This window comes from Aythya ferina (assembly GCF_964211825.1).
Source record: "Aythya ferina genome assembly, chromosome: 16".
Classification (NCBI taxonomy): Eukaryota; Metazoa; Chordata; class Aves; order Anseriformes; family Anatidae; genus Aythya; species Aythya ferina.
In genome coordinates, this window is record NC_140315.1 from 2,140,899 (window position 1) to 2,163,896 (window position 22,998).

General features: G+C 46.6%; 1 protein-coding gene across 1 annotated transcript in view; it reads left to right on the forward strand.

Moving 5' to 3' along the window:
- Positions 1–263: 263 nt before the first annotated feature.
- The window catches only part of LOC311445983 (peroxidasin homolog), a 37,624-nt gene continuing 14,889 nt past the window's right edge, over positions 264–22,998 (forward strand). Inside the window, exons 1-11 of the mRNA XM_084538603.1 lie at positions 264–303; positions 3,726–3,797; positions 11,119–11,190; positions 11,419–11,490; positions 14,262–14,333; positions 15,844–15,915; positions 17,639–17,808; positions 19,957–20,074; positions 21,595–21,764; positions 22,170–22,442; positions 22,616–22,732. Of these exons, the coding sequence (XP_084394729.1) occupies positions 21,608–21,764; positions 22,170–22,442; positions 22,616–22,732 (547 nt within the window). The 5' untranslated portion in view covers positions 264–303; positions 3,726–3,797; positions 11,119–11,190; ... (4 more) ...; positions 19,957–20,074; positions 21,595–21,607. The remainder of the gene's footprint in view (positions 304–3,725; positions 3,798–11,118; positions 11,191–11,418; positions 11,491–14,261; positions 14,334–15,843; positions 15,916–17,638; positions 17,809–19,956; positions 20,075–21,594; positions 21,765–22,169; positions 22,443–22,615; positions 22,733–22,998) is intronic.

Here is a 22,998-nt window from a genome sequence, read left to right on the forward strand (position 1 = left end):
TGCAGTAAAATACCTCGTGTAGCTAATTATCTGGTTAGGTAACGTGGTAATATATATCTCATTCTTTAAAAGCCGAAATAGGTTAAACAGAAATGGAAGCTGCTTGTAAAAGCTGTAGATTGCTTTATATGCTAATCATTGTTAATTATTTAACACAGTGATTTCAGGAACGATTGCTCTGATCACAGCTGGGAGGATCGGAAAGATTTGAGTGTAAATACCTGTGTCCCCAGTCCCTTTGCAAATTCTCTCAGTCTTGGTAAGCCTCGGGGACGGGGCTGGGAGTTCCCACAGTCAGGAAAGGTGAGTGATTTCACTAGCAGATCCGAGATTATCCATGCATTCCACCCAGTTTCCTGCCAGAGCCGTGGTGCTTTGGCACGAGGATTTGGTGAGGTTTTCTGCAGAGGCAGGCAAGCTGCTGCTGGCTGGAGGGATCCGTGCTGAGTGGTGCGGCACAGCCGCTGTCCCAGGGCACTGGGTGCGCCCTGGTTGTGCGAAGGTAGGAAAAGGTCTGGGATCCTCTCTTATAATCCCAGACTGTCTGCTTTGAAAGCATGGGGGAGAGTTAAATCACAAGGGATTCCCCCCTGGCCCCCAGTTTTGCAGATCCCAAGGTGAAGGAAGCAGGCGGGAGGGAGGGAGCCCAGCTGCTCACGTCCACAGCAGCTGGGACAGGCTGGCACCCAAGCAGCTGCGTGGTGGGTCCCGGTGAAAAGCACACTGCTTTGTTAGGAGAAATGTCGAGTTTCCAACGCGAGTACCCTGGGAATTGGGAGAAACAAGAGTTTCTGTGTAAAAAGGGGCAAACTCTGCAGGGAGTGGGAACGCTCTCAATCACTGCACGCAAGCCAGGAATTTCCCAGTGCAGCCCTACATGGTGTTCTTTCACCAGCTAAGCTTAGGGCTAAAGCAAAGTCTGGAGGAAGATGCTGTGGATGAGCCAAAGTTGGATTTTTTTTTCTTTTTTTTTTCTTGTTTAAAATGCATTGGTAAGGATGAAGATATGGGTTGCTCTCAGACTATTGCCATTGTGTGATGGAAGGCAAACCAGAGTGACCTTTCCAAAGGAGTGCAAACCAGATGAGTTCAGAACTTGGGGTCCAGGGATTCATTTGAAGATCTTACCTGGAATTGAAAAGGGGTGAAAAATCAAGACGTTTCATTAAAACAACATGCTAAGCTTTACTATTTGCTCCTCGAGGGTGGTGGAGGGGAAAAGTTCCTGCAAGTTTGAAGTGCGTGAAACCGGACCCATTGCTCACCCAGCAATGGGAATATCAGGAGGCATCTCCATCCCTGTACTTCTCGCCAGCAGGGGAACTGCTGATGGAGGAAGTGCTGCCAAGCAGCAGTGCTGGGACCTTTGTTAGTGATGCATGATTGCTCTTGCCAGGCTCTGCAGCCCAGGCTCACTTTATTTGCTCTCACAGGTGAAAAATCCCACTCTCTAGGAGGTGAGACTTGCTTAGTGAGCTGCAGACTTCTCCAGCACCTTTCCATAGAGTAGTTTTCGGCAAGTGACCCAAAGTGAAAGCAGTCCTGGGAGTGGGGGAGCTTGTGTTTTATTTTTGCTGGCTTTTCAGAGGTGTTTTCAGTCACCCATGGTTCTGGGTTTTGCTTCTAGTTTCAGCTGGGGAAGCTGTGCTCTTATGCGTGAATGCTGGGGTGTGACAGATTGTAATTGTCTGTGTTTGTTAAAATAGTTGGATGTTTTTTCCACCAGCAGTCTGTGACCCAAGGTGGTATTTTGCACCTCACTATCCACTTCCCACTGCCTTTCACGAGCATCAGCAGCCTCAGCCTTGACTCCTGTGTGTTTCTTCCATTTGTTTGTTCCCTCCCCTATTACCTGTAGCCAGCTGCCAGGACTAATTACACTGTCCTCACAGCCCCCCAGGGAGGCAGAGTTGGTGTCTGCATGTTACAGTGCATAAATCAAGTTTGCATTTCTTCACCTTTTCTCATGGTCTAGTTTTTCCCTCATTTCCTTTTAATGAGACCATGGAGAATAGTGCGTTGTGCTATTGCCTTTGCCAATACTTAATTGTATTTGGCTTTACGGTGTCAGCCATGGCCTCGAAAGCTCTGTACAGATACCATCAAATTCACATCATCAGTGAAGAGGGATCTGTAACACCTTCCAACAAGGCGAGCAAGAAATGTTTGAAACACTTTTCAAAATGCTGAAGCTGCGTGCCTTCCTGCCCTCTAGCTCTTCAGCGTGCAAGATTTACCACTAAGAAAGAGATGAAAGTTTTCTTATTTGGTCTTCTCATGTCTTTGTTCAAAGCTGAAAAGCTACAAAAATGGGAAAAAAATAACAGGAGAGACAACTTCCACTGTCATTCTATTGCATTCAGTGATTAATGGGGTAACAAGGCAGAGATTTAATATTTCAGCTTGAGTTCAATAAAAATACTGTATATTTTCTGCCTAAAAGTAAGAATGCTTAGTGGGATTCTTTTTAACATAAAATAACCTTCTTTGCAAGCTGTTATGCTGAAGAAACATTATATCTTAAACTAAAATCAGCTCTACTTACTGGGTACCCTCCTCTCAAATACTTGCTCCAAGATCTTTCAGCCCCCTTGGATGCTCACTCTGTTTGCTTACAGCTATCTGCAGCGAATGCACTTCGTTATAGTCTTACATAGGCCACAATTCTTGTCGAAGCTCATTCTAAAAATAAGTGTTGAACACTTAGCAGTGTGTAGAATTCTTGTTTTAAGCTGTGACTCCAAATGCTCCTTGGTTTACCACCAGAATGACAGGCATTTCGGCACATTCATGTGTTTTTCCCCTCGAAGCAAGTGCCCTTAAAAGGCTGTCTTAAACAGAAATAGCTGTGTGTTCACTAAAGGTAGTATTGCAGAAAAAAAAATAATTAATTGTTGTGCTTTGGATGGAAACTAACAGCAAAAACCAGTTGTCAGTCTTCTGCAATTTGTTATAATATGCTGGACCATGCAAGGTGCCAAATCGATGCGCATTCCCTATAGAAGTGTTTCTACTTGGTTAACCAGGTTAAACCACTTAGCTCTTATTTTATTATCTCATTAGCCATCAAAACAACATGTTTTAGGGTTCCAAATCAATGTAGATACATGGACAGCCCTTGAAAATTGCCAGAATCCCCTGGACTCCACTAATTCTAATTGAAGTTGGCACAAATTTGAAATGCAGGCAGCGATAAGCTGTTCTGAGTCTTGGAGCACTGTGGAGCAGAATGTGAAATGCTTATTATATGAGGTTATTTGATCAGATTTAACCATTTTGGGACAAAGATAATTTTGCTGGGGACCTAAAAAGTGGGTCAACATGATTATGTGCATTCCTCTACAAACCAGCATGAGGTGCAAGAGCAATTGTACATGAACTTGGGGTGCCAAGAAGCAGACCTTGTGCACGGCTCATGGAATTGATCACTCGAGTCCTTTCAGCCTTTAGTTTTCTATGAAATGTAAATAAATTTTGTACATTTTGTAAATGTAGGGTTGGTTGTGCAGGCTTTTGGCAGACTTTGCAGGCAATTGTAGCCCCCCAGTCATCATCCCCACTCCTCCTCCTCTTCTTCCCCCTCTCCATCCCTGATCGTTGTCTCCATTTCTTCAGTCCTGTAGAAGTGATACAATAAACTCTTCCAGAATTCCTCCTCCCTTTGTTGCTGTTTGCTACTGCCTCATTTATATTATGAGTGTACTGATTGTGTTTTCTGCTTTCAGAGATTTACGTTTCAACCACATCAAGGAGATACGACCTGGAGCCTTCAGGAGACTGAAGAACCTCAATACTCTGTAAGTCCCACTCAGTGATCCTGCAGTGAGCTTATTTATTTATTACATTAGTGCTATCATAGTTTAAGGATGGCCTTGGTCTTAGTTATTTCAGCCGATTTGCCCATACCCAGTTAAAGCTTTAAAATTCTCTCTGTTCTACCCTGGATCACGTGTCTTACAATTTTTAATTAAATGAGCAGTTTAATAACTAATTTTGGTAGTTAACCTGTCTTTAAAAAAAGAAGAATTTTGTGCATGCTCTTACTGCCTGAGGATGTTTCAGCAGGTATGGCTGGAGCAGCCCATAATGGCCTGGATGGCAGAGGGATGCATTAAAAGTGTCTTTCTTTCCATGGCTGCCTCAAATGATTCCTGAAGTGAGCGTGTCCTTACAAATGCCAGTCTGTCACTGTGTTTTGCCATAGAATAAATACCTACCCCTACCCTACTGCAGATAGGGATGGGATTAGAAGGCAGTTCCTTGAGCCTTGCATCCCAATCAGGGCAGGCATGCTCACGTCAGTCTGCTACAATACTTTACTAATGAATTTCTTGCTCTGCTCAAAGGAAATAATGGGAGCCTTTGCTGCTTCTTGCTGCCTTAAGGCTGAGGGTTTGAAGATAGATATGAGTACATCTGCACTGTGTAGCCAAGACATTGAAAACAAACCAGCCCCCAAATCAGAAACAGAAGCTGTGTCAGCACAGCACTGTGCTGGATGTAATTGGCCTGGTGAGGCTCAGATCTGATTATTCAAGCTGTTACATGGCGCTAACAGCTATAGGATTTCTAGGTTCAAGCTCTTTGTGAGGCAAACCAGCTAGTCTGAGAGTCTGCACTGCATGACAGACGCATTCATATTTCCTGGATTCAGACATTTGTGGCCCCAAAAAGCAAGAGAAAGTCCAGATTATTTTTTCTCTGTCTGACCTTGAAAGATCTGAAGTCCCTGATCCAGTAAAGATGTCAGTGCTGAAAGAAGGCAAACCCAGAAAATAAGAAGTTCAGTCAGTTGTAAGAAGTTGTAGAAAGAGTAGCAATGCAGGAGTAATTTGTCATAGAGAGCTGTTTAAAAGCTGTATTTTAAAAATCAGCGTTTGCTAAAGTTTGTTCCACTGTGCATAGGGGACTGATTGGCCAAACCAGCAGCACAACAGCTAGTTTGAGCTGAACCTTGGGGAAACCAAGGAGCCTGGCAGGCTTGCACAGGAGAAATGCTTCACGTAATGAGTTTTGTAAGAGATGCCAGGTGCTGTCCTCACAGTGCTTAAATGTAGACAGGTCCCTGGCACGTGCAAGACTTCTGCTTCTTTCTTCCTGACTCTTGCTACTTTGCTAGATGGGGATATGCAGCCTAGCTGAGAAAGAAAGACCCATCTCTCGATAACATCTGTATGCTCCATGACTTAGTCCAGTGTTTTTGGTTACTGCTTACACGTGTTCCTGGGAAGGGACCTCCAGGGCAGGAATTCCATAAACTGATACTGAAGGAAATAGGCGTGAACATACACCTACCATCCCTAATCTCAGCATTATGGATGCCAGGGCAGTAAGAGGGACGTGTTTTGCACAGATAGTGGACAGGCTGTCATGCTTTCACTAAACAGCATCCTACAGCTGTTCTCAGAGCCAGAATACTGGGTTGGCTAAAAAACACTGCCTAAGAAAATACGGCATTTTTATATTTCAGTTCTGAAAATCAACTGTTTTTACAAATTAAACCTTTCCATTTAGATAGCTCATTTACTTTGTTTTATTTCCTGCTTTGGCCAGCAAGCTGGAAGAATCGGTTATTCTCACGCTCGCAGGAGTTACCGGGTTCCCCACAGGTGGGAGTTAACGGAATGGAAGTCAGACCTCACGTTCCTCGGGCAAGGTTCTCTCCAGGAACTTTGGTTTCTCCAATTCCCATATCAGAACCGACAAGAGCCAAAGAATTTGCTGATGTTTCCTAGACAGTAACCTTTTGGCTCAGGACTTGCATAGGTTTTCAAGTGATAAAGAGAATAAATCCTTAAAAATCCCAGAGAGAAGTGCTGGGGAAGTTTGGCCAGAGTATTTGAAGCACGTGGTTTAGAGGACAGAGCAGCTCAGGTTCCATATGCAGGAACTCTGAGATTGCCTCTATCTGCCGTAGGATTTACAGAATAAAGTTCCTTAACCAAGTAAAAGCTTTTAAATGAGCCTTTTCCTGAAATCCTTTGGCCTGGCAGAGGAAGGGCAACAGAGCCTGGTGCAGTTTCCGTTTTGCATCTCCTTTTGGGCAGGATGGCTGTAGAATATCCAAGTTTGACAGTTTATAAACCACCCTGATAAGGAAGCCTTTGTACTCTGCATTTGGAGGGAGAGGTGCAGAGAGGTGGGCTGAGAGAAGAGGAGCCTTTCCTGAACATCCCGTGGAGCTTTTAAACATCCTGGGTAAAGTTCAAACCTTCCCCTGGCTCTTCTCTCTTCTTTCCTCTCCCCGGTGCAGGAGATTTGATAAATTACAGAGCACTACTAAAATTAAAAACAGGAGCTCTGTTTGTCTGTGGAGGAGCAACAGTCATTACATGCTCCTGCCTTTGGGCTCCTGGTGCACCACAAGAGGTAATAAGCATTTATTACAAGCAAGCACTGAGAGCTTGCTTGTTGGCTGTCCACAACGTCGTGTGCACCAATTTTTTCGGGCAAAAAGTCTTAAATCTGTGAGGTTTTCTCATCCAGTCCTATCCCTTCGCATGTAGCTGCTGGTCCCAGAATCTCCTTTGTGTATTTTTAAGCCGTTACTATGTCACCGTAGTAAAAAATGTAGAGCAGCAGGGAGCAGGAAGGAAAAAAAAAAAAAAACCTCTTGTATGCCATCCACAGAGTGCCAGCAGCTTTGCAGCAGCTGTTTTGCTCGAGTTGGCCGACGCCGGCCTCATTGCTTAACCCAGCATTAGCTCACAGCAGGTGCCGGGCCCTGGCAGAGAGCAAACACGTTGCAAGCCCGTGGTGAGAGGCAGTGTCTCATTGCTTCCCGGTCTTTGCTCCTTTAGCTCATCTCTGGGTGGGGATGGATCACAACACCGCTGTGTTACGGCCCTCCTGTGTGCTCCCCAGGAGGCCAGCACCCTGCCGCGTTGACCCAACTGGGCGATTGCTGTTTTCACACCAGTGCCATCACAGCCCAGTAGTTGCTGCCATTTGTCCCTCCAGCTTATAGAAACCTTGAGTCCTGAGACCAAAGCGGTACTTATTAACTTCCCCAGTAGGTTTTTTTGTCTTCCTGTACATGTCATGGACACCCAAGGGAACAGGGGCTGAGAGGAGACCACATACTTCTGCCCGTGTCCTTGTTCTGTCCATGTCCTCGCTCACATTGTGCTTCTCTTTCCGCCTTAAGTTACCTGTTTTCACACTTGTCTGTCTCTGTGAGTGCTTTGAAAACTATTTAGGAAGCATTATGTGGAACAAAAAGCACTTCTGGTGAGCTCTGCAGCTCTCCTTTAGGTGCTGCTTTCAGGGACAGTGTGCAGGCCGCCTCGGATCCTCTGGTGGCTCCTCAGAGAACGTGTCCCTGTGAGCAGGAGGGGATGTTAGAGCCTGATGGATCCTGAAATAAAGGTTTCTCTCTCACATATGGGAAATGGCTATTCCAAATCATCCTGTCAGCAAGGGAGAACGCATGGCTGAACATTAAACTAACTTTTTCTCCCCCTTTAAATGCGCTACGTGATGACTTCTGGTAACGGCGTGAGGGGAAAAAAAGGAGCTGCTATGTCATGCCGACTGCAGCATGTCGTTTGTCAAAGGAAAGGAGGAAAGGGAACATGTTTTGGGTATGAACACCGGCCTGTCACATCATCTAATACATTCTTCAAAATAGAAAAACGACTCGGTGAATGCAACTTAAGCCTGCGCTTGGCAACCTGGAGGCAGGGTGGGGATGGAAGAGGGAGGGACAGTCAGAGAATAAATGAAACTCGGTGGGAAATGCTCTCTTAGAGGATATGGGCCAGCCTGTGTGGGGCTGGTGTTGTATCCCAAGCCTCCCAGAAGAATTTTCAGGAATAAAACCTGTACGGTTGAGTCCGCCTGTTCGTTCTGAGCCAAATTCGCCAGCTGTCCTGGAGGGGAGCACCACACCAGTTTGCTATCTGTGGGTAAGCTCCAGGAAACATACTGCTGATATTTTTAATCGAGCTCATTTTGCAACGGGGTGTGCTTGAGACATACATCAATAATGATCTTTCCAGCTTCTGTCTGCCAAAGCGTTTATTCCCAGCAGATCTGGTTAGCGGTAGGACTTAGCTTTCAATTCTCTGCAACTTAAACGGGTAATTGGGCATTTTGCTATTGATTGCAGCTGGGATCCGTATCCAGGTCATGCAAATCGTGGCCAGGATTTTGCACACTTCTTCGCTTGGGTGAACTGCACAGGAGTCAAGGAACAGACAGCTGTCCACAAGCCATCTGAAGTCTTTCTAGGATCCAGATGTGCTGTCTTGACTATGCATTTCCCTGAAAGTAGCTCTTTGGAATATGTACAGTATGAGGGACTTCATAAATTATCTCAGTTTTGAGTGTATTCCAGGACATATCCGTCTGTTACAATAGGGAATCCTGAGACAGGAAACAGAGATGGCTCCTTCCATACGCTTTTTAACCTTTAATCAGGCAATGAACAATTTAAGTATCAGGCCATGAGATGAGAGACCTGCACGGTGAGTGCTCTTTGAACTTCCAGAGTTTCTGTTGTTTGGCTTGGATCACTGATTCTGCCCCCTTTTAACTGCCCTAAACAGCAGAGACACTGAAATGGACTTGATGAATGTTTTTCAATAGCACCAAAATTCAGCCAGTCGACAAGCTGTGATTTAAAATCTCCCTGGGTTTCAGTCCAGGTCTAAACTCTCTGCATTAAAGGGTCTGTGTTAAAGGGTCAGCCAAGGATCCCAGCCCATGGTGGTGCAGGGGGGGCTCCTCAGCCCATCAGCATGCCCCTGCCCCAAGGATCTGCTTGCTGGTAGCCCTCTCTTGTCCTCTGTGAGTCGAGCAGTTGATGCCAGCCGCGTGGCAGGGGACAAGTGCCTGCATCCAGGGGAGTGATGTCCCAGCTGGCACCTGTTTATCAGCCTATCCAGCATCCTCAGAAGTGGGGCCAAGGATCAGATAGCAGAGAACAAGCCACTTCCTTTCACCCCTGGCTGAAGATGAAAGTGTGCTGATAGAGGGCAGGGAAGGAAGCGTGCGCCGCTGGTGCCTGTGTTGTCTTTGTCCTGTGGGTAAATAGACAAAAGTCCTCTCCTGCACCGCTCTCGAGCAGTCCTCGGGTGTTCGATCATCAAACAAACCTTGGGGTTGCTTTTCAGGGGCTGGATTTCCACTCAGCATATCTGGCTGTCAAAGCACGAGAGCGTGTTCCAAGGGCTTGACATCATTTTTGCATCCTTATGAGCGAAATCGGGTTTTTTAGCCTCAGTCGTGTGTGTTGAGCCATTGCTCGCAGCTGTGCAGGAACTTGCCAGCATCCTTCTGCCTTAACCTCTTCGGGCTGCTTGTCCACGCTGCTGCTATGTGCAGCTTGGAAGTGGCACCTGAATCCTTGGTGGCAGAACAGGTAATCAAAAGAGGATAGTGAGATTTTTCTCAAATCTTTATTGCTTTGGCTTCCAAAAATGTTTTTTTTGGTTTTTTTTTTTTTTTTTTTTTTTTTTTTCCTCTCCCCTTCACTCAAGTACCATCTGTGCTTTTTGCACCTTTAATGTAATTCCTCACCTGAGGACAAGCTGGTGGAGGGCTGGCGCAGCTCAGGTGCCTTGTGAAGCTGCCGTAACACATCTGTGTTTCTGAGATCTTTCATCCTTGCATCCCTGGGGCATTCGATTGTATCTTCATCTTCTTTTCCCACGTGTTTTTGCCATTTTTCCCCACCTCTTTGTCTTTTCTCTCTATCCTTTACCTGCACAGATGTTGCTCCCAGGAAGGGACCTTTGCCAGAGGCTCTCTGATGTGCTGTCTACCCGATTTTCTTCATCAAAGGGGGGGCAGAAAATTGGGCTTTCTGCTGGGAAACCACTGAACCGTCTTCCCATGTGCTGTCAGGTGGTGGATCATTTCTGAGGAACAGAGCTATCAGAAAAAAAGGAAAGAGAATGAACTTGTGAAATGAGCTCCATGGGCAGCCTGGCCTGGTTTTGTGTTGAATTTGACCTTATACTGTAGGGTCTGGCTGCTTACAAGGGGAAGAGCAGTTTTTCCTAGAAAAACAGATCTTTGACATGCAGTCACAGCTCTTCTCTGTCCACATCTCCATTTAAGAACTTAAAAATAAGCATAGCCAGCAAGATCCTTAATCCTAGCCAGCAGGCTACGAAATCCACCAGTGGCCACCGTGAGGTTTGTCGGATCCAATACCACGGGGAAAGACCCCAATAAGTGCGGTTCAACAGCCACAGAGAATAGCGAACCCTCATCCATTCAAGAGCTATTTGTAAGTGATTTATTTAGTTTTCTCAGCCTTGGGCTTGGCAGTGGTCGCAGAGCAGATTTCTGTAGGGTTCGGCCGTGTGGTCACTGCTGTTGCACCCAGCGTCGCTCTTACAAGGACGGGCTGCTCTCTGCTCCTTGGCACAGGCTCGCATTTGCATGCACAGTCATGGTAACGAAACACACAAGTCAGAGGCTGCCTGCCAATGCGATGTTGTCCATAGGTTTTGTATTAAAATCTGGCACGAGGCTCTCCAGATTGAAAGAGGCTGTTTCTGACTAGCTGTGGGACTCAGATCTATATCATTTATTTATTTTTCCTGTGTACATATTTGTATACAAAGAGATTAAAACAATGCCTTACCATTTAATGACTCTTATAACCGATGAAGTAGCGTTTTGAACTGCTTTTGTGCAGTTAAAACCTGGTTCTGCATGCCCCTGCTCACACATTAACACAACCATGCATCCCCAAAAACCTTCAGTAATTGTACAAAAATGGCAGCAATTATTTAATTTGTCTCTTCTCTCTGCTTTCGGCTGCCCGTCTCCCTTCTCCTCACTCTTTTCCTGGCCAAAATTGTAACTTTTGGGTGAAAGCCACCGTGACAAAAGGTAAGGAAATGTTTTTGAGCGTTCCTTACTGGAATGCACCTCTGGGCAAAAAATGTTCTTATTGACTTAACTGTTGTGAGCATCCTGACTTCAGGCTGATAGCCCCTTTAGATTTAAATTCTATGAAACCTGTGGATTAAGGATTTTTCAGTGGATTAAGGATTAAGGAAACCTGTGGATTAAGGATTTTCTAGTTTTCAGGAGTACAAATGCCGTGAGTCTCTCATGCTGAATTCACCAGCTCTGTTTTTTCTGTCTTGATTTGAACAGGCTGCTGAACAACAACCTGATAAAACACATTGTGAGAAGATCCTTTGAAGATCTGGAGAACCTGAAATACCTGTGAGTTGCTGTCTCAGTAGTTTCTTAACCTCTTGGAAATTGAACAGCCCACTCCCAACGTTGTCCAGTGAACTTTTTGTGCTCAGAATTTCTGGATGCTGATGTTGCAGATGTAAAACATTGCCCTTGAATCCAATCAGAAAGCTCTGCTTTGGCTTCCTGTGTCTCTTAAAATACGACTGCTGAACGGGTTGTCCTAATGCTTTTTTCTTTCTCTCCTCTTGAAAGCTACCTTTATAAAAACGAAATTCAGAGTATCCAGCAGCATGCCTTCAAAGGACTCCGCTCTCTGGAGCAGCTGTAAGTACAGACGAGTGCTCTTTGTCGCTTGAGTTTGTTGTGCAGAAGAGCCAAGCTGTTGGCTTGTCTAATCCCAAAGCTGAATTGCTGTGTACCAGCCACTTAGGAAGGAGTAGGATGAGGCTTCTGCTGTTTTGAGGTCCAACTTTGCAACACTGCACTGGCTTCACTTGGAAACAGCTGGTCCCAGTAGTGATTTGAGGTAGTTAATACCAAGGGCTCTTCCTACTGATGTCCCGTATGTTTTCTCCTGACCCTAAGCCTCTGGAGCATAAGAAGAGCCCAGCTGTGCTTTTAATTCCCTCTATGTCCAAAGAACTTCCAATGGGAGGAAACCAGGGATGTGTAGGATGGCTTGAAACAGGAGGCAGCTGGCCTGCTGTGTTTATGTCTGCTGGGACTTCTGGAGCAGTGTAGGGTCTGGCCGTTCTCCTGAACTGCCGGTGCTGGTTCAGTTTCTCTCTTATCCAAACCTTTGCTGAAAGCGAATGGATGAAGTGCAAGCTGAGAGCTGGGATGGGGTATTTATGCAAGCCACCAGGGTGGTGGTGTTTGCATGCGCTAAATCATCTGGACATTGCAATGGGGAGAAGAAAAGATGGAGGTAAACCAAGTAATGACCTTCCCTCCAGGCTGTGAGGCTCTCTGGGATGAAAGGAGCCTCATGAGTTTTCCTGGCAGCTGGAGCCTCTCACAGTGACATTCCTGCATCCTTAATTGCTCCCCTTCTGTGTATTGCAAATCCACGCTGTTTATTCTGTCAAAGAGGTTTTGTTTTTTGACCGTTCGGGCTCCATGCTAAAGGTGAGATGGCAAGACTGAGGTCTGACTCTTCTAACGGGGCTTGCTGAACTGGGGTTGGATTTTTCATGTCAGGTGTCATGATATATGACGTGCGTGTGGGTGAATTTGTGTGCACTGGAAAGAATGCGAGCATAGGTATTTGAAATACAGCAATTATTTACATCACTGGAGAACAGGGAGCAAAGGTGAAACCACTAATTCATGGATTGTCCCAAATGGCAGAGTTTATGGGGCTGGAATGCAGCTAACAATTTTGCTGTAAAAAGAATAGGATCCAGCTTGTTCTCTAGGCTGACAGCAGAAGTGGATGGGGGATAGCTGCAGGCTATAGGTACTGTAGGTATTATAGCTGTAGGGCATTACAGGCAAGCTTAACAACGGGTGTGCTGCCATCCTTGTGTATGGTATGCTTTTTCCATCAGCCAGCTCAGCAGTGATTCCTGGGAGAAAACGGGAAGCAGAGACGGGCTCAGCTGTGCTCAGGGAGATGATGCTGGCCTCGGTGATATTTTAACAATGAGCATTCCAGACTTGATGTCACAAATAAAAGAAAAAAAAAAACAAAAAACACAACAAAGCCACAAAAACAACAAACAACCCTTGGAAAGGCCCATCTGTTTCCAATCTCGGAGGCAGGCATGGTTCCAAAAGAATTAGCTTTGCTCAAATCCTACCCCGTGTTCCTGTACCCCACAAGCCAGCTTTTCAAGGAAAGTATAGCCCGATTGATGGACAATATCAGATGCTTTCCTCAAAGGCCAAAGCAGTGACAGCAGACATCTGAGACTTATTACAGCACATGCGTTTCCCTCTCCCTGCTCTTGCCCTCCACTGCAGGATCTGAGTCACCGCGCCTGTTTTGTGCTCTGATAGCGATCCATTTATTGTGAATCCTTCCATTACAAATCAAACAGCCATGCGGAGGCTTAGGCAATTATTTCTCATCCCAGGCAGCTACAATAGCAGCGAGTATTTGTAGACCCACAATTAATCAGTGTCTGCTGGAGAATGTATGCTTTTGTGTAAAAATTGGGGAAGAATTTGGGCAACTTGGAAACTGCCCTGAGATGCGTTTAAAGGTCAGGAACAGGTTGGTTATGTCAGTGCACACCACAGCTAACGGGAGCAGGGGATGTCAGGTTCCTTGCTGTGGTGCTGCAGACACCAGATTTGTTTTGCTGATGGCAAGGGGTAACTTAGGGCAGTGCAGGAGGTCTCCTGGAGCTCTGCTGATGGAGCAGCAGGTCGGTTGCATGAGCAATAGCAGGGCTGTTCACATTTATGTACCATTTAGATGATGGTGTTCCAGCTGACTGCATTATCTCTGTCTTTGGAGGCTGTTTTCCTTCCACAGAAACAGAATAGCCCGATGACAGCAGTACCTAAATGTTCCTGCTCTTGTTTCTTGTTTCTGGGAGCCCCTGCTAGCATCACAAACAAACAAAGGCTGGAAGAAGCCTCTGGATGCCTCTAGCCCAACCTCCAGCTCCAAGCAGGACCGACTTCAAAGTTTTATCAGAATGCTCAGGGCCTTTTTCTAAATATTAATTCTTGGAAAACTCATGATCCCTCTCAGAAATGTTTAAATTTCTAGGCTGGGGACAAGTGCTTCATAGTATGGCTATTTCTTCTCCGTGATCCAAGGCTGTGTAGGGGGATGTCGAGGCATTAGGAGCAAGGCAGGGAAAGTTCTTGGATAGTGGTTGGATGGGGAACAGCTGCTGCAGGCTCTTCATGAGTTTCATTCTTTCACAGTTTAAGGGAAGAGCAAATCTGATCTCCCCAGTGCGTGTTACAGTTTATTCAGAGAGAGTAAACAATTGACAGCACAGGGAGAAGCCAGTGTTGGCTACTATTTTAGCATGTGAAAATTGAAGATACTAAAGAGAATACTGAGATGTGTGGTGAGTGATTATCTTTTAAATTGTGATCCTTAACCCTGTCCCTTGTGCTTTTCTGTGTGACAGCTACCTGCACTTCAACAACCTGGAAACCCTGGAGTCAGAGACTTTTAGCGACCTGCCTAAACTTGAAAGGCTGTAAGTAAAGATGTGACTTTCCTTGTGAGTAAGTGGGGGAGAAGACAGGTAAAAAAAAAACAACCTTCATTTTGTTTAACAGTGATGTTTTTGTAGCATGAAGCAAAGTGCAGTGATCTCCAAAAAGGAAAGAAGTATGGAGAGAAGCATCCTTAAAGAATCAGATTTTGTCTACTTGAGAAACAGGATGGTTACTGAAATTATGTGGGAATTTCTCACCTTGTTTAATGTTCGCATTTCCATCTAAGTAGGAGTAAATCTAGAGAAAGTCAACCTTATTCCACTTGTAAGGTCAACTTAAGTCATTGTTGGGCAGTGTATACAAAAAAGGAGATGGAAAAGGAACAAAGTCATAAGAATGTCCGACAAGAAAAACATGCATCCTTCTTGAAAGCATTAGGAAACTAAGTCCCGTGTCCCCTGCTCCCCAGCATTGCTTGTAGTAAAAATATACCCACCAGGAAAAAGGCTCACGTGGTGGTTCCCACTCCATGGTGAAACCAACAGACCCTTCTGTGCTGCATGCAAACATGCATTACACCCGTACTTACTAGGCAAACAAAACCGAGGGATCCAAACAACACCCTTAGAAAAATTCAGACCTGGATCAGTACGCTGTGGCTGATCTCAGTCTCTGTATTTGATCCAACAAAAATTCCGAATTTAAGTTTCAGAGGAAGGTTTGTCAACATCCAGGCTGTGCAGCTAGGCTGAACCCCCCTGTACATGTGTGTCTGCAGACAGTTGCACTCAACTCACACTGCTTTTGTATTGCTTTCCTGTTCCACCATCTACTAAAATTACTTCTCTGTAGTCAGTGGTCTTTTGAGAGTATTAGACGTAACTGACATAACTAAATTTCCTCCATTAAGGGAATGGAGAGTTAATTATTCCATCCTGCTCCCCCCTGCTGTGTTTCAGTGCAGTTTTTTTTCCAAGAACTCTCTTATCTACATGCTAAGAACCTGGAAGTGAGAAGTTACTTTGGCTTCGTTCAGAGTAAACCCAGGTTTGGCTGCTGCTGTCTGAATTAGATTTACTCATGGATTTGGGTCTATAACTACACTGAGTTGTCTACTGGAGCCTTACTTCAACAGCTGCCCCTGTAAACTCCCATATCTTCTGCAGGGGGGAAAGGTCTCTTGTAAACTGGAGCTGCCCATGGCACAGAAAGCACAGGGTGGGTCCAGCCTGCAGGGATTTTGTGCCCTTTCTCCTCCCTTTGCACAGCAAAAAGCAGATTAACTTTGAGGTTCCAGTTTAAATCTGTTACATCACATCTTGAGTCACCATTTCCAGTACACACCCGCTCTCCGCTTCGGTGTATTGCATTGCGTTCTCACATGAATAAAATCCCCATAGCTCATGGAAACAAACACAGTCAATTTAGAACTCCGAGCTCCATTTTGGTGAGCAACCTTTGTACTTCAGCTGAGTTCTGACCTGGGTTGTTATCATCCGTGTAGTGCAAATACTGAATAATGTTTTGGCATGGGTTCTTCCATTGCAGATTCTTGCACAACAACAAAATTTCCAGGATTCATCCAGGGACATTCTCTCAACTGGAATCCCTCAAACGACTGTAAGTAAAAAACATTGCCTGCAAAGAGCAATTGTTTATCTTCGATCAGACGGCCAGGATCTGAGGAAAAATGTGCCTGGTTGGCAAAGCCTTTAGTTGTTGCACTTCTAAGGCCACTGTGAAGTTTATAAAACAGTTTTGGTTGGACGCAAGAGCTGATTTAACCAGTTAGGAGTTGCTTCACGCTGGTGTCTAATTAAAGTCTAACTGGAAGCTTACAGATCAATAACACTGCAGGAACGAATGTTCCTGGAAAGTCATCCCAACCCTCTGCTGTCCTACGTGCTTTAAACCATAAAAAAAATATGCAAAAATGTGGGAAGTCCATGCCATGGATAAGACCTCAATCATATCTTAGATCAGTATCCTAACACAGGAGGAAAAATTGTAGCTGTAAAAGAAAAAAAAAAAGGTCGTTTTGCTCAGTGCATGATTCTCACCCCACGAAGGAATGCCCTGCTGTGTTATTCCCATGTAACCTGTCTCTTATTCTTACTTTTTGCTTGCTTAAATCTCCTAGTGCTTAGCTTTGTTTGGTGTTTTTATGATCTTTGAAAATGATGCATTTCCAATGGGGGGGAAGGAGGAAAGCAAAACCTGAAGAATTTGGGGGTTCTGCCATGATTTTATACTGCAAGAAAATCATGCGCTTCTCCCCACAGCGCTCTGTGATTTCTGCAAGCGGGTAAAATGCTTCGTATATTTTTAACAGAGAACAACTTTTGTCTGTGTGGGTCAGAGAAAAAGGCACGGTGTCTATAAAGTGCTGTATCATGGCCTTGTGCGAAATCTCACCTTCTCAAATGTTTGTCCATTAAGCCATTAGGCCTTTCTCCCGTGTCTTTTTAGATGGCTAAGGCTCGTATACTGTAAAACTGTCAGTGGGGAAGGAGGCATAAGCTAATCTCCCTACAGCCTCCTTTATCTGTGCGCACAGCACTGTACGGCGTAATGAGGTCAGTGGAAGGAAAGGCACCAGGAGGTCACCATTGCCCCCATTCGACATGGTTCAGGCATGTCTCGCAGTAATAAAAGTCCTTACAGTTGTGCAGAAATGCTGCAACCTCTAACACCTGGTCACAGAAAAAGATCAGTCCCAAGCATGCTAAAATCAAGGGGCTCTTTGAGCTGATTTCAGTGCTCCAGCTAATGCTGAGGGAATTCCTGTGTGCTCATTTGAAAGCATCACACCTTGCACTCCATATAATCTATGTTGTGCTTTGTACTCCTGCAAATAATCTGTGGAATTAGATTTTAGCTACCCTAGGGCAGCTGTCCTGGCCAACTAGGGCAGTTAGGTGCACAGCGTCACGGTTGCAGGCCAGGAGGAATATCCGCATGTCACACAGTGATATTTGACCCAAGAGCACAGAAAGCTCTAGCAGAGGCAGTGCCACCTGACAGAGTTAACAAAGGTTGAAATCTCCATCCTCTGAGAAATTTCAATATTTCATTTTAGCTCGTTAAATAGAATAATTGTCATTTAAAACTAGGATGACTGATAGACGACTGTGTTTCAACAAAATCATTCTGACTTGGTTAAGAATTTAAGAGCTATGGGAATTCAACATTTCTGATTTTCATTTGGGATATAATCAAATGCAAGGAAGAACAGCCGAGTGGTCCTTCAGTCCAGGGCTATTCCATTCTCATGCCCAGGAGAGAGGCAGCAGGGACACAGGCGGGAGGCTGGGACTGAAATGTCTTCCCTTTGCTTTTGCAGGCGACTGGATTCCAACTCCTTGGTCTGTGACTGCGATTTGCTGTGGCTGGCCGAGCTGCTGAAGAAATACGCGGAGCAGGGCAGCATTCAGACAGCTGCAACCTGCGAGGCTCCTCGGGAGCTGCACGGCCGCTCCATCGTCACCTTGACAGCTCAGGAGTTCAACTGCGGTGAGCCCTACAGCCACAGGGCTGGGCTCTGGGCTAGGAAATGCTTCCCCCGTCTCTTTCCCTTCCTCTTTTCCATCTCGGGATCCTGCTTTCTCTCTCCTGTCGCTGCCAAACCAGAAATGTCTCGCTGGGGTCAGGCTGGTTATCAGCGTAACGCGGGGAAAGTCAACAGTCGCGTGCATGTTGAAAGCTGCTCTGTTTTGTCTGGCGGTTGTTGTCTTGGTTTTTAGAAAGCGTAGGGCCAGCACAGGATCTGCTGCAGTCAGAGGCTAAACCAGAAATTGGGAAATCTTGTCCCGCGTTAGGCTGAATGGAGTTGGGAGCGCTGCAAGAGGCTCAGTGGCTCCAAACAGCTGCAAGCCCAAGTAAACACATGGTGGATGAATGGCCGGATGCTTTGCCTGTGGCAGTGTGTTGCGTTTGTTAATCTGTTATTCTTTAAATTTAGATAATTTCTCCATGAACTAATCCATTTTGAAATGAAAGGCTTTGTTCTGAAAAATGACAAAATTAAACATTTCGTGGAGAGAGAACGACAGAACGCTGACTTTGGTGTGCAAGCATCAGCAGGGCTTTAGCTGTGGATCCCCGATACTTCCCTGCAGCAGGCTTGCTTTGAGGTGTTGCCCCTCACCAGACACCAGCAGCCCCCCAGTATGTGCCAGTCCAGCTGTTTGTGTGGCCCTGCTGGGAGCCAGATGTGTGACATCAGCTGGGGCTTGAAGAAATTGAATTCTCCCGAATTCCACATTTCTCCTACAATTTTATTTTATTTTTTTTTTCCTCTTTGACCATGTTGCAGCTCCATTTAGGGTGCAGCTGTGCAAAGGGCTGAATTGGCACAAACAGGGCCCATAACTTCGAGGGGGTGGAAGGAACAAAAAGGGTCCAAGGGCAGCAGCTGGAACACGGGCTGGGACTTGTTGCAACGTGTGTGCTGCACCACGAGCTGTCCCTGCCGTGCACCCGGTGCCGTGGTACAGCCACGATGGAAATTTGTCCCGGTTCAGGCATGGGCGCACAGCGGGATGCCTGTCAAATTAGCCAGGGCACCTGGTGGGAAGATTTTGCTGGCATTAGGCTTTTACGCTGATGTTGTGCCAGCTGGGGAAGACAAACGATGCATAATTCAGCATAAAGCCCTAATGATGCAGACAGCTGATATCTGAGTCAGTGTGGAGCCTGCTGGCATGGAGTTAACCCACCGCTTCGGAGCAGATGTGAGCCAGCAGTGCGGATTTGCACCGGGTCAGCATTTTGTATCATGGCTCGTGGTGGTTTTGGTCTCTCCCTGGAATCCTGGAGGCTGGCTACCCACTCGTGGACTTGCAGGCTAACGAATAAAGGCACCAGCCTTACACTGGAAAAGTTAGCAGGTTCTCACTTCATTTTTTTTTTGAATAATCCACCTGGTTTTGCTGGTGAGTGTAGAGATTGTTAGATGAGAAAGTATTCTGCTGAAACACGATCGAGTGCGTCAGACCATGGGCACGAATTCCTTCCTATTTTAGCACGTCCTTTCAGCCCGTTTGGCTCGCTGAGTGCTTGAGTGCATCTCAAAATGAAGCACGTAGTGAAAGGCTCAGCTGAATAGGGTTGGGACGATGAATTAGGGACATAATGAATGAAACCCTGTCAAAAGAGAAGCAGTGTGATTTGTGGAGAGCTGGCACCGTTCGGATGGAGCAGGCAGTTGCTGAGAGCAGCAGGATGCCAAGGGCAGAAAAACGACCCACGTGAGGGTGCTGCTGACTTACAGGGTCATTTGGGGGAGCCAGGAACCAAATTTTGGGGCAGCTGTAGTGATCCAGCGTGCAGGCAGGTCTGGTTTACTCCCAGTGCTGCTTTGGGCTTTGCAGGGAGCTGATCTTCCCTAGCAGCTGTTGATAATAAGAATGGCCACTGCGGTCCTCCAGGGCTTGAATAAATGATGCTCTTCTTTTCCCTGGCACCTTTAGTTTTGCTGCTCTTGATAAGAAGTCTTGGGCTGGTTTTGTGTTAAATGCCCATGTGCCTGGGGCTCTGCTGGTGCCTCGTGCCCAGGGGCTGCAGGATGGGGCTGCAGGATGGTGTTTTCCCCCATCCGTTTGGACTGGAGGTGCTTTTGTGCTGCTCTCGACCGGGTTGTGTTACAATGGTCTTTTGCAGAGAGGCCTCGCATAACCTCAGAGCCCCACGATGTTGACGTCCTCCTGGGAAACACGGTTTATTTCACGTGCAGGGCAGAAGGCAACCCGAAGCCTGCGATCATTTGGCTCCACAACAAGTAAGTCGCACGCAATGAGCCCCGGGGTAGCAAAGGTTTCTACCAGGCGCTGAGCTCCTCAGCCTGCAATTACAAAAGCTGTTTCATGCAACGTTAAAAACTAGAAATGAATATTCCATGGGTTGTATTTACCTTCCTTTTAACAGCGTTCTCTGATGACCGTGTAATCCAAGCTATCATCTGTATTTAAAACGTTTCATGTGGATTGTAGTGGATTCCAGGAGTTTATAACTTTCCCATAAACACACTCTGCAGACTGAAATTAAAAAAAAAAATAAAAAGGAGAAAGGTATTTTGTGTTGCTCTAAGCCACGATACTTGCTTTTTCTCATTGAAGGCCCAGTGTGCTGGGAGAACGCTTTTCCATCAGAGCGAAAATTACTGTGCTCCTCCGAAAGACAAGATTTTGCAAAGCAGCCTGCAGATTAATGCTATATGCAGCAACGCTGAAAAAAATATATGGCTCTGCTAGATGCCAAAGCATTTCTGGGAAATGCTACACAATAAAATATTCTGTGCTCAAGCAGTTACCCACTGAGGAAGCGAAGTTACTTAGCTGCTTTACGAGCTTCTTGTCTGTGGGAGTCTGAATAGGGCCTGGTTATTAATAAAAATGATCAATGTATGCTTCTTCAGCTAACTCCCCACCAGGCAAAGTTTCAGCACGGAGCAAAAGTTTATGGCTGAGTGAAGTCCCCTGGAAGGAAGGTCTTGTTAGGGAAATGCTGGCAGGCTCCCAAAGATAGCATTGTAAGAGGGGTAATGATAATAAATGTTCCTCAAACGAGATACGACTGCAGCGAGGAGACATCGGGGGAATTAAATAAATGCCCAGCAAGCATATTAGTTTGCATAGTGGATTCAGCTTTTGTCCTGGGGGGAGAGAGGTCCCCTCTCCCTTTTCAATCATCCGCAGCCATCCAAGATTCCTTCACGTTGGGACAAATGGGATGCCGTGGTGGGACCTTCTGCCGCGGGCTGGGCTCCAGGAGTCACAGGTCACTGCAGAAAAAGGGAAGATGCTTCATAGCTTGTAGGTCTCGGACTGGAATCCGAGCCAGGGTAGGGTCCCGTTGAGACTTACTTGGAGGTTTTTGCCCCCTCCTGAGGCCCTTGAGCCCGCTCGAATAGAAATGGCTGCACACAATAACAATATGCATTCATTAGTATATTTGCACTTGGTAAATAATGAGAACAAGCTTCGCAGGCCTCAAAGGCTGACAATAGCAGCGATGCTGTTGCTCAGGAACAGTGCGCTCTCCTGATGGGCCGTAAACGTCACACAGAATCCGTGGTGAGGGAGAAAGTCGCTCGCCCAGGGAGTGAATCAGAGCTGGAGCTGGAGTTCAGAGCTCTAAATCATAACTCTTGCTATAAACTTCATGAGGTCTCAGAGCAGTGCCAAGGAACGCCAATTTACTGCAGTGCGTGCAAAGCCCCCCTGCCCCGCTGGCAGCTCGTGGGAGGACCCCTTGGGCTTTTCCCCTTTCCAATTTTCCCTGTTTATGGCTGTTTTTCAGTAACGAGATCGACATGAAAGATGACAACCGCCTGAACCTGCTGCAGGACGGTACCTTGATGATCCAGAACACCAAGGAGTCGGACAAAGGTGTCTACCAGTGCATGGCCAAGAACATCGCCGGGGAGGTCAAGACGCAAGAAGTCGTTCTGCGCTATTTTGGCACCCCGTGTAATTGAGCCTTGTTTATTCCTTCCTGGCCCATCTCAGAGGCGTGGGGAGGGCTGGAAGGGGAGCTGAGCAGAGCTGGCACCCTCTTTTGTAGGTGCCAAGCTGGTCTTGGTGTGCTGGGGAGGAGAGTAATGGCACGGCACGGGCTGAGCTGTGGGGTGGCTCCTTCGTGGGTGTCAGAATTTGGGGGGTTAGAGACTGGGGGTGATTTGGGGTTAGGGAGGGACTTGGGAGGCTGGGAAGAACTCTGCAGCATGAGGGCATCAAGTGGGGAGGGGACATGGGAGTGGGGAAGAGGCAAAAGACAGGGCAGTAGCTGGGCTGCATGAAGGGTTCAAACAATTTCCGTCTGCAACTGAGCAGGCAGCAGGGCTCCTGGTTTCTGAAGCACTCCTTTCCTTCCAGCCAAGCCCACTTTTGTGATCCAGCCGCAGAACACTGAAGTGCTGGTTGGGGAAAGCGTCACCTTGGAGTGCGGGGTCTCTGGGCACCCCCACCCCCGCGTCAGCTGGACCCTTGGCACAGGCTCTCCTTTACCGCAGGATCCCCGTTTCGCCATCACCAGCTCTGGAGGACTCTTCATTCAGAACGTCACCTTCTCCGACCAGGGGCAGTACAACTGCAACGCCAGCAACACCGAGGGGTCCATCCAGGCGACAGCAAGAATCATAGTGCAAGGTGAGGAGCCCCAGGCTGATGCTGTTTTGGGGATGAAATGCTCAGTCCAGGTGTGTGCATTTAATCCCTGTGCGTTGTGACTCGTTAATTTTTACGCTCCTGTGAGCTGAGAATTATCCAGAGCTTGCTGGCTGAATTCTTGCCTGCTCCTCAGTCATTGCTTTCTCCTCCAGATTCTCCCAGGTTTCTCCTCGTCCCCACTGATCAGACGGTAACCGAGGGGCAAAGTGTGGATTTCCTCTGCTCAGCTGAGGGTCACCCTCCACCCGTGATTGCCTGGACAAGGGCAGGTACTGCCTCGCTTGGCTTGGGTTTTCTCTCTCTTCAATGCCACCACCCATGGGATGTGGGTGAGAAGAGCTAAGCTATAAGGTCACCCATGGGAACCCATGGAGAGCCTTGAGCTTCCTCCTCCTGGGACTTCCTACAGCCTTTGGAAAGGTGAGGTCTGGAAAATCCAGGCTGGTGGATATCACTGTGTGCCAGCTCTGTAAGTCTGCTCCTCCTGAGGAGCAGGAAGGCGCTGGCTCTCTGCTAACACACCTCTGAGGTTTCT